The sequence below is a fragment of the Oreochromis aureus genome, linkage group 9, assembly GCF_013358895.1.
Source record: "Oreochromis aureus strain Israel breed Guangdong linkage group 9, ZZ_aureus, whole genome shotgun sequence".
NCBI lineage: Eukaryota > Metazoa > Chordata > Actinopteri > Cichliformes > Cichlidae > Oreochromis > Oreochromis aureus.
Window position 1 is genome coordinate 9693999 of NC_052950.1, and position 11053 is coordinate 9705051.

Consider the following 11053-nt stretch of genomic DNA (forward strand, 5'->3'; position numbering starts at 1 on the left):
ATGTTTCCATTTGTCACTTCAGTCTTTACTCTGAAATACAGGAAATGACATCATGGCTCAAAATATTTGTCGTTCAAACAATTCTTTATTTAACTTTTTTTTTAAAACTTTATTTAAGAAGTTAAAGAAAAAGAACTCAAAAAGAACTTTAACAAAATACATTCAATAAAAACTTAAACAACAGGAAACTGATTTTTCATCCAGCCACTGAAAAAAAAAAGAAAAGAAAAGAAGGTAACCACTGAACACAAACACTACCGAAGAACAATTTATAAAGATTAAAATTGAACTACAGGAACATTTTGATTCATAGCCTCATTTGAACTTTAAGGAGAGCCGATCTGAACTCTGTGGAGCCTGATCTCCAGGGTTTTAAGTTGGACTCTGAAACCAGAAGAGGATGTTTCTCTCTCTTCAGATTCGCTGTCGTCCTGTGATGGGAACGATTTCAGCCCTGCGTGATCACGCTGATGTTTGCACAGAGCAGATAATGAAGTGAATGTTTTAACACATTGGTAACAGTGAAACAGTTTATTAGTAACGTGGGATCGTTTGTGTGCAGAGTATGAACTGAGATTACTGAAACTCTTGTCACACTGCTCACAGCTGTAGTTTCCTTCCATGTGTGTACGTTCATGCTTGTTACGACTACCTGACTGTGAGAAGCTTTTGTCACAGTGTCTGCACTTGTATGGTTTCTCTCCTGTGTGGACTCGTTTGTGTGTTTTAAGGTGAAATGCGGTGGTGAAGGATGACCCACACTGATCACAGAGGTGCTTTTTGACCCCACTGTGAAAGAGTTCATGTCGTTTTAAGTCACCTGATGTGGGGAAGCTTCGCCCACATTCTTTGCAGTATTTCAGTTTGTCTCCAGTGTGTTTACGTTGATTTATTTTTAGGCCGGCTTGCTGACTGAAAGTTTTTCCACAGATGTCACAACGAAAGTCTTTCCCACCACCACAGCGATGACAGGGTTGAGAAGTGGATCCATCTGTGTCGCTCTGCTTCTAAACAAAGACACAAAGACAGTGTAAGTCAGTCCTTCAACACTTTTATCCTGAACATCGCCTGAAATAAAAAGCATCTCTGCAGACGTCCCAATTACATTTTACTGTTTCGATTAACACACTCAGTTTACTGGGCTACAATAACTACAATACTACCACCGTAATACTACAGTAATACTTATTTAATATTACAGTAACATCTGACTTACACTTAAGTACTACCACACTACTGTTTTTAGGGTACCCGTGGTAAACTACTGTAACACTGCAATAATACTAATTTATTACTGCATTAATAACACTGTAATTGTGCAGTTATAACACTCAGCTGACTGGGATAGAAGAAAAACACTATTACCCCCAATGACACTGCAATTATAACATTAAACGGGTATTTTAACACTAATGTTTAAAAGTACTAAAGCTATAATGAAGCAATGATACTACAGCTATAATACTACAATACCATTATGTAACGATACAACTTTGTTAACCATAAGAGAAGATTACTGAATGGTTTGGTTTTGTACTTAATTTATGTTTTATTTTTTTCCATTTACACCTGACAGAGGAATGAGCTGCTGTAAACCAAAGGCCATTTATGCAGAAATAACAACACCATGATATACCACGAAGCTGCCTGAAGATTAAATAACAGCAACATATCAATTTTCAGCATTTTTAGTTTTTCATGATCGTGTAAACAAAAATCATAAGTGAAATGAAACTCTGAATAATGGCTCAGAGCTACTCTTCGGTGCAGTAGAAGTGCTAACATGCTAACACAATTTAATGAGCAGACTTGTTCCAAACAGTCAGACTGAACTTACAAGATAAAAATAAAAATACATACCTCACAGTAACTGCACTTGTAGAGTCTCTTTCTGGTGTGGATCTGTTGGTGTCGTCTCAGGTGACTCGAAGCTTTAAAAGTCTTCTCACACAGGTCGCATTGATAAGGTCTCTCCTCAGTGTGGGTAAACATGCGGCTTTGTAACTGTGCGTCTGTTGTAAAGTATTTGCCACACTGATCACACCAGTACACATCTTGTCCGGAGTGAATGCGTAGGTGTATATTTCGGTACCATAGCTGGCTGAAAGTTTTTCCACAGATGTCACAGCTGTATGCCTTCATTCCAGAGTGGGTAACTAGATGTCTCTGTAAGTTGCTACTTCGAGTAAAAGCTCTGCCACACTGATCACAGCTGTAAGCTTTAACTCCACTGTGGACGATTTGGTGTCTTTTTAGGGCATTCTTCCAGGAAAACGACTTTCCACACAAGTCACAGCTGAACGGTCTCTCTCCAGTGTGGATGAGCTGATGTTGTTTTAGTTCAGACTTCCTCGTAAAATCCTTCCCACACTTGTCACAGGTGTATTTTTTCTCTCTCTTTCTTCTGTGAGGTTTGTCGGCCTCCTGAGAGCGCTGACTTCTCGGTCCATGTTGGTCCTGCAGTGACAGAGATACAAACAGAGGCAGTGAGTGAAATGCATTCATTGAACAAACTGAAGCTTTAAACTTCCTCCATTAACACTAGTTTTAAACCTGAAGGTGGAGTGTGGCACCAAACACCTTAAAGGTCTCTTATCCCCACCTACTGGTAGTAGTAACACATTACATCCAACCTGGTGTTAAAGATAATTAATCATTGTTTAAACACTCTAAAATCATGCCCATCCCTCCTGCTTTTACACAAATATTAATGCTAACACACTCAGAATAGTAATAAATGTTTACCAGGTCTGCACTTTTTTATATTTCCTGTTGCTGTTTCCTATTATATATTTCTATAATTGACAAATATATTCAATAATAATAAATCAAATGTAACAGTTACTAGCTTGGTTCAGTGAAGGATGATGTCAGCGTCTGACTGTAACCCGAGGGTTTTTTTTACTTTTACTCGTTACATTAACACAATATATATCTGTATTTTCTACTCCTTACATTTTCAAAACAGCCTTGTTCTGGTTTAAGGCATTTGAGGGGAGTTATTTCATCACTGCGGGCATCAAAGATCAAATTGATTTGAGCCTAAACAGTAACTCATGAAATCCAATCCTGCATTATACACCAGGCTATGTGGTAAAGTCCTAAAACGGAGCATGTAACGATCACCGTAACGCAAACCGTAAATTTTATCTGAGCTAAAGGTTTAAATCACCATCAATTTCATCCTTCTATGTGGGAAATAGATTCAGAGTTTGCTGACATTCCTTATCATACAGAGGTCCATCGGCTGAGTTGGGGAAAAGTTCTCAATAAGAGTTTTTGAGCTCAGCAAGGAAATCTGTCAGTTCATGGACATGTATGATGCGGTGAAGACATTTCAAGTGAAGCTGTCACAAATGCACCAGTGCAACTTGCCTCACTTTCCCTGTTAAGTAATGTTGAACCAAGTCGGCGCACTTTGCTGATAAACTGAGCGCACTGAGTTCGCATACGGCACTTTGGTGACTGTGAAGCACAAAAGAGAGTTTCGAGCTGCTTCAAACCCATTTACGTGGAAACTGCACCTGTGCAGATTCAGATGGAGCTGCAGTTTAATGGTACACTCAAGGCAAAGTATGACACTGAATGGCCCGCACAGTTTATTAGTTCCATTCCTGCAGCAATGCCCCAGCTCCGTCTACATGTGGCTCGAACCTTGTGTATGTTTTCATTTATTTTTTCTGGGGTTTTTGGCAGCATGTTCATATTTCTAACTTGCATAATTTTGACAGGATATATTTTTATGAAGATCAAAACATTTAAAGTTAAAGTTGATTTTTTTTTTTTAAAGTTCATTTATTCTGGAATAATATTCCTGTCTGTTTTTTATTCATATTTATGTTTAAAAAACATGGTTTTAGTGTGTTCAATAAATGTTTAACTTGTTTGGCCCGCAACCTAAAGTGTGCCTTGAGTTTTGGCCCCCTGTGCAATTGAGTTTGACACCCCTGGTGTAGAGGATGGAAATCAGCCAGGACAACTCATGAAACATCTGCAGACATCTGGCTGAATTCAGTTGTGTACATCGCAAAGAGCAGCAGGTCAGCTGATCACAGCCTGTACAATAAGAAAATCGACTCAATAGAAATGATTGTGAGCTGTGACTCTCTTCCCCACACTGAGCCACTACAGCTCATTTTAGGGTTCCCCACCTGCTGAATCCCACTTTAACCTCTTGCCTGCCCATTTTCCTCTTTAGAGGCAAAGTCACCCTCTACAATGTAGGCATTGTATTATTACATGATTATTACATTACATTAATATAGCACAAGGTTCAGTTAGTTTTGCATAAAATATATATCAGTACTTCAGCTTTTAACCCTTTAACACCTACCATAGAACCCAGTTTGTCAGTGCTTATCTTTATATTTTTACATGCCGTTAATGCCATTTTTGGGAGCATTTCAAGTTGCTATACATTAGAGCTGGGCGATATAAGATTTTTTCATATCACGATATGCTTTTTTCATTTCAGGCGATAACAATATATATCACGATATAAGCCAAATAACTATATTTGTAAGATTTAAATGTGCCATTGCTCACAAGTAAAATGTGAAATAATCAGCAGCTTGTTTTGATTTAAATATTTATTTCCCATAATAAGTTCAACAGGGCAGATGTACTTAAAATGAGGCTTTAGTTTAGGCAAAATAAAGGCAAATAGTACAAACTACACAAAAGGTAGCCGCTAAAGCATTTAAGTTTCAAAACAAACAAACAAAACAGACTACTAAATTGTCAGTTCCACTTAGAAACAAAATATTAATTCTAAAAATAAATCTTAGTTTATTTTACAGAAGAAGAGACAAAATTGACTAACTTATTTAATATTGCTTTGGAAGCGCTGTCTGAGAGAAATGTTTATGTCCAAGGAGTTGGTAACGAGGATCCATTACCTTAATTAGCTGCTTGAATCCTTCATTGTCGACCGTGTTTATTGGTAGCATGTCTTTAGCAAGACAGAAAGCTATGGCATTCGTTATGTTGTTATGTCTCTTAGCTTTTTTGTCATATGGTAAGACGCCGGAGAAAGCCGACTCAATTGACTGTTGCTGCTTCGCAGGGATTCCCCTGGTTGTTTTCGACGACGAATTAGCGCTTTCAGTCAGAGATTGAGCGTGCTCTAGTGGGTGGCACTGCTTCAGGTGATAAAAAAGGTTTGTTGTATTTCCAGACTTTGTGAAAACTTGCTTTCGGCACAATTTACAGTGTGCGTTACTCTGTTTTTGTCAGACTTCAAATAGCCGAAATACCTCCACACTACGGAACTTCTCCGGCCTTTCCTTTTGACAATCTCTCCGGCATTGGAACCGTCATCTGTGTTCTCTTCGGTAACCTCTCGGTTGATTTTTCTCTAGTTGGCACACTCATTTCCTCCATTACCCGGCCGCACTTCAGCTGGCTGCTTCCCAAACAAATACACATGTGCGGCTTGGCACTTGAGCTGTATGTAACAAGTTACGTGACGTGACGCCATGGCTGTGATTGGTTCGGTTCTGTGCTGCTTAATTTGTATTGGCTATTCATTTTTTATAAGAGAGGAAGAGAGAGAGAGATGAGGTCTATCGCAATAGTTTCATTTTCTATCGAGAAAAAGTTATTTACATAATACATATCGTTATCGTTCTATCGCCCAGCTCTACTATACATCAATATTACCATTATATCCCAAATTTTAATAATATCTATGCACTAAGTCCATAGTAACTACATAAAGGACAAAAAAACTGCAATAAAATAAAACAAATGTAAAATTGTTTTTGTTCTGTTTTACACATATTTCTACTTAGAGAAATTTCAGAGGTTTATCCTCAAAACTGTAAATGCAAAAAGTTGCACATTGTTTCCAACCACAGGAAATTTGTTTTGAGTATTTTTGAGATTTTTATATACTGCAGGAAAAATAAAAATAAATATTATAATGCAAACTTGCAAAACAAACAACATGTGCATCAAAATAAACTATTTCCAGCAGTGCAATTTGAGTTCTAAGCATCCCAGAAACAATAAGGAAACAAAGTCAAACATGACTTTTAAAAACATCAGTATAGGTATCCCTGAAGGCAGGTTTTGGCAGGTAAAGTTGGACATGTGATAGTTTTCGCTGACATCTATTCTAATGTAGGAAGTGTTATGAACAGCTGATCGGATCGGCAAAGCGTGTTTCTGGTATGTTATGTTTTTTGCTGCAGTTTTTGCAAATGTGGAAGAAAACTGTGACCTAGGGCAAGCTGATGGCATAAGATGTAAGTACAACTCCTCCTAAATAAAATAATTGCGCTAGCTTAAGTGCAGTTCTACCAGGATTTTAAAATTGTTACGCAAAACGGAGCGTTCCTGCTCCAATAGGCCTTAAAGGGTTAATGGAGTACTTCTTAACAATAGTATCTGTCACCTTCTGTGTCGAACTCATTGTTTTCTCTGCAGTGGCTGAGCTGAGTGAAAGTAGCTTAAATGTTCCCCTGCTGCTGAGACTCTTCTCCTCCTGCTGATCAGCTGGGACACAAAACAGAACTTTGTTAGGCTCCACACTGCACTGAAGAGCCAAAGTGTCTCATATGTTCATCTGAGAGCACAAACAACAAATTTTAGCTTCCCTGGGTGGGCAACTTGTTTAAAACAGACACAAAAGGTTTGAACACCGATATCAAATTTAGCAGTATGGCACACCAGTACCAGGAGAGCAATTCCTCTTTAAAAATGGCCCTGGCCATGAACAAACAAAAAAAAAAACAATCAATGGAGCTGCATAAACGAGTACAGTGTTTCCCAACCACTGTGCCGCGGCATATACGTGTGCCGTGAGAAATGATCAGGTGTGCCGTGGAAGATTATCCTATCTGAGTGGGTTTAGAAATCTGAGCCATGATCCGAGTAACCCTCATCACTCAGTCACACTCCGATTCTATACTTGTATCAAGTCCATTGCACTACTTTCAAGCATTCTGTCCACCTGTCCTCTAATGTGTGCCTTCCTCCTCTTTGTATATACTCCTCTTATATGTTATTTATTCTTACTGTCTTACTATTTATATTGTTTTCCATGCACAGTTGGTGTGGAGCACCCACAATTTAGTTGAATATGTGCAAAGACAATAAAAGACTATTCTATTCTTTTCTATTTATCTTTGTTCCTCCATTTCAGTTTTGTTTGGAGCTTTAAAAAATCTGCAGTATATTTAAATGTGATAAGAACACAGATCCCCTCTTAGGATTTGAGGCTGTATTTGTTTTAAAAATGCATCTCTGGTATCTCTGGCCTATCATTATTATTTTGCTACCAGTTAATCAGGCTCATTTACTGAATACTGATCAGAATATATCAAATCATCTTTGAAATGATTCTAATAATGGGCGTCTCAGAGTGAGGCCAGTTTTTACAATCAAATGCCCTGTGGGCCGACACAACTTTGCGCTGATAAGACAAAGGCAGCTGTGTTTTAGCCTGGAATACATTTATTTTTGCATTTCTCATAAATGGATTTCATTATAGCACTTTTACCGCCAACATGTTGGGATTTTTTGGAGCCGGAAGTGACCTTATATGGATGAAGGATGGTGCTAGCTAGCTAGCTTGGATAGCACGCTGCATTCATAAACTGTGCAGGTGCCACACAGTGACAAAGAGATGCTAACTAGCGCTTAGTAACAGACTAATAAAATAATAGAAACTCTGATTACACTTAGTTAATATAAAAGCTTTCTTCATTTTTCTTCTCAGTGTTTCATTAGCATTTGTTGATATCTTCTTGTAAATTAGTTTATAGCAGCTTGACTTGATGTAGAGGCTTTTTCTTTCAACAGGTTAGCAAATATCTGACAACAGAGACCGAGGAGAGCAACAGAAAACTTCACTCAGGAGCTAAATTCAAGATTGACCAAACTCAGATCAAAGTTACCTTAGTGCTTCAGATTAGGAAGAAAAATAAACTAAAACACAAACGCAATGAAGCGGGAACTCTGCGGCTTCTTCTTCTTTGGGGTTTTTCTTTGGCGGTTAGAGCTTTAAGGTGCATTACCGCCACCTGCTGGACTAGATGGTTCTTAAACTAAAACGAGAGATTTAAAAGTATTTTAATAAACAACAAAAACAAAGTCAAACTGTGTCAGTGTGTTATATTCATGAACATAAACATCAGATGGCTTCAGCTTACCCTTACCCCCATTTCTTTGAGAGGTTTTGCTTTCTGCAGTCCGCCACAGTAAGTAAGTATGTGTTGTTTTGCCTGATTTAATAAAGGTTACACTGACTCACTTCTCTATCAGCAGATCCAAGTGTGACATTAGCCATAATTTCCCAGGAGGGTACTTGGGTTTGGAGTCACAGCACAGTTTTTAGATTTAATTAATGGGCTTGAGTACAGCCTGATAATTACAGGCATTCAAACTGCCTGTAATTCTATGGCATTCTGTCTCTATGAAGACATTAGATCTTACATATTTCTTGGTTAAAACCACATTCAACTCCTGAACAATAAGCCTGCAGCTGCAATGTGGAGGCAACTAAGAGTTTTGATAAGAATTTTCCAAAAATCTCATCCAATTATTTCTCCTTTACAGATTGTATAACTTTCACTTTTTAAAATAAGAATGCTCCAACAAAGAAGAAAATGATTTTTCTCTCATTTGTTTTGATACTAACTGAAACCACAAAGCTCCAGTTTCACACCCCAAACTAACCAACTGTAATGCTTCTTTTCATCAGCACAATAGTTTTCAGTTGTCAATTTCACATTGGTCTATATTCTCCACATCCTGTCATGTCCTTATCCTCGTTGGGAATCAGAGATATGAATATAATCAATTCATTAATTAACAATTGAATTCCACGCTTGTGTTCATCCACAGCAGCAGGACAATAAAGTTTATTGTGACCCTGATACTGCAGCAGATCTCTCTGATCCATTACCTGTTATCACTTCAAATAGAAATGAGGCTGTAGAGGTTTGGTGCGTGCAGAAAAAAACAGCTGCAGGGCTGCTGAAAAGACTTTTCTGCACCAACTTTCTGCGAGCAAATGCTGAACTTCTCCCAGCGTGTTGAGCTAATGATTAGTTGGTGTTTTTCTCCAAACACTCGCTCACTCTTCTCTCAATGTGTTCACAATGAACTGTGAACAGACACCGAGAGAGCAGCAGAAGACCTCATTCAGGAGCTAAACTCAAGATTAACTGAACTCACATTAAAGTTTGCTCAGTGCTTACCTTTAGATGAGCCCACAAACCGTGAGACACTCTACTGTGGCAACACCACCAGTTTATAAAGAAGAATAGACGACAAAGAAAAGTTTTTACTTCCAGAAAGAGCAGCAAAACAAACTCAGTGAGGAGGGAAACCTCTCAGACAGACCCAGACCCCTGCACAAAGTGCTGTTCAGACAAACTCATTTATATTTCATGTTTTGCAGCAATGGCACACCACTACCAGGTGAGCCATCACACTTCCTCTTTATGCCACAGTACAGGAAGTGTCAGCTCGAAGAATTTTATTTATTTAAATTTTTGAATTCATCCATTTATTTTATTTTAAGTGTGAAAATTAAAACGCATCAGATTGAAAACCTCAAGCAAAACAACCGATGAAGCTGCATGAACTGGTAACACATATATACAAACAAATATATAAATTAAGTACATTAAACACAGGCGATAAACATTCGAAGCTAAAACAACCAAAACTTATTAAACTTTAGAATCTAAAAAGAATGAAAACCTTCATGAACGTGATGAAAAGTGTTTCATGTCAGAAACAAATGTAATAATATTCAGGACAAACATTTGCAAGCTGAAGTAGCTGCATCCAAGTCAGTCAAGTTTAAAATCACCTTAAATCCATTAAGTGAGATCAGTTCCTTCAGTTTTTGTTGAGTTCAGTTGATTCTAAGAGGAAGGAGCTGAAAATCTGAACACTCTTTTCCCAACACAACATCTTTAACACTGAGTTGGTGGTGGGGGTAGCTTTCTACACCTTCGTGGGGCGCTCAGGCTACGTCCTGGTGTGTGTTGGTTTGTGTGTCATTAGTGGGTGGGCGTGTGTGAGAATGACTAGCCTGTGTGTGATCGTGCATGGCCTGGGTCCTGTGGAACATGGTCATGGAGGCAGGTGTTCTTGGGTGCCTGGGGCAGGCTCGTACAAAGGGGTGGTCGGGCACTAGTGGAGTCAGCTGCCCCTGGCCTGTGGTTCTCCGGGATTCTCAGCCTTCGTCTGGGGGAGCCCCATCTGGGGCTCCTGGGGCCATTATTGCAGCTTCCCACGCTGTCACTTGGTGTTCGCTCGCTTTGTGGTAGAGTATCACTTCCTGTTCCTGCTCAAACACAGTGGTGTTTCTGAGTAGCTTTTCTGCTTAGCAATTTAATTTAAATCTTTTGATACATCCCTTCTTCATAGTATAATCTTAACGTGCTTCATCTGAATCACCCTTTCTGTGTACTCACTACCTAATTTATAGCCAAAGTATTCACTCACTGTCTCTTTACTGTTTCGCTAGCTTAGCTTAGCTCGTAGCCGACTCGTTAGCACCATGGCTACTTCACCTGTCCCTCCTGCACTTTCCTGCTCATTGTGTCAGATGTTTAGTTACTCCTCGGCCTCCTTTAGCAGTAATGATACCTGTAACAAATGTAGCATATTTGCAGCTCTGGAGGCCAGGATTACTGAATTGGAGACTCGGCCGCACCCTTCATTCACCCGTAGCTAGCCAGGCCCCTGTAGCTGGTGCAGCCGAAGATAGCGTAGGCCCCGCTAGCTGTTCCCGGCAGACCCCAAGCAGCTGGGGAAAGAGGGCGGCTGGGTGACGGTGAGGAGGAAGCATAGTCTTAAACTGAAGCCCCAGGTACACCACCAACCTGTTCATGTGTCTAACCGTTTTTCCCCACTCGGCGACACACCCGCCGGGGTCAAACTCTGGTAATTGGTGATTCTGTTCTCAGACATGTGAAGCTAGAGACACCGGCAACCATAGTCAATTGTCTTCCAGGGGCCAGAGCAGGCGACATTGAAGGAAATTTAAAACTGCTGGCTAAGGGTAAACGTAAATACAGTAAGATCATAA

The 11053-nt window shown here is 39.4% G+C and overlaps 1 protein-coding gene across 1 annotated transcript; it reads right to left on the bottom strand.

The window, feature by feature from the left end:
* Window positions 1-326: 326 nt before the first annotated feature.
* Window positions 327-6494, bottom strand: LOC120442058 (zinc finger protein 239-like). Its single transcript, XM_039617803.1, has 3 exons — window positions 6398-6494; window positions 1926-2457; window positions 327-454 (listed from the first exon to the last, which is right to left on the bottom strand). The coding sequence occupies exons 1-3, from the start codon at window positions 6413-6415 to the stop codon at window positions 327-329; spliced, it is 678 nt and encodes a 225-aa protein (XP_039473737.1). The 5' UTR covers window positions 6416-6494.
* Window positions 6495-11053: the final 4559 nt, after the last annotated feature.

Excerpts from the sequence above, each read along its gene's own strand:
- LOC120442058 (XM_039617803.1), bottom strand. Across the intron at positions 455-1,925 it reads GAAGACTTTTAAAGCTTCGA|GGCTGAAATCGTTCCCATCA; the intron begins GTCACCTGAGAC and ends GTGATCACGCAG.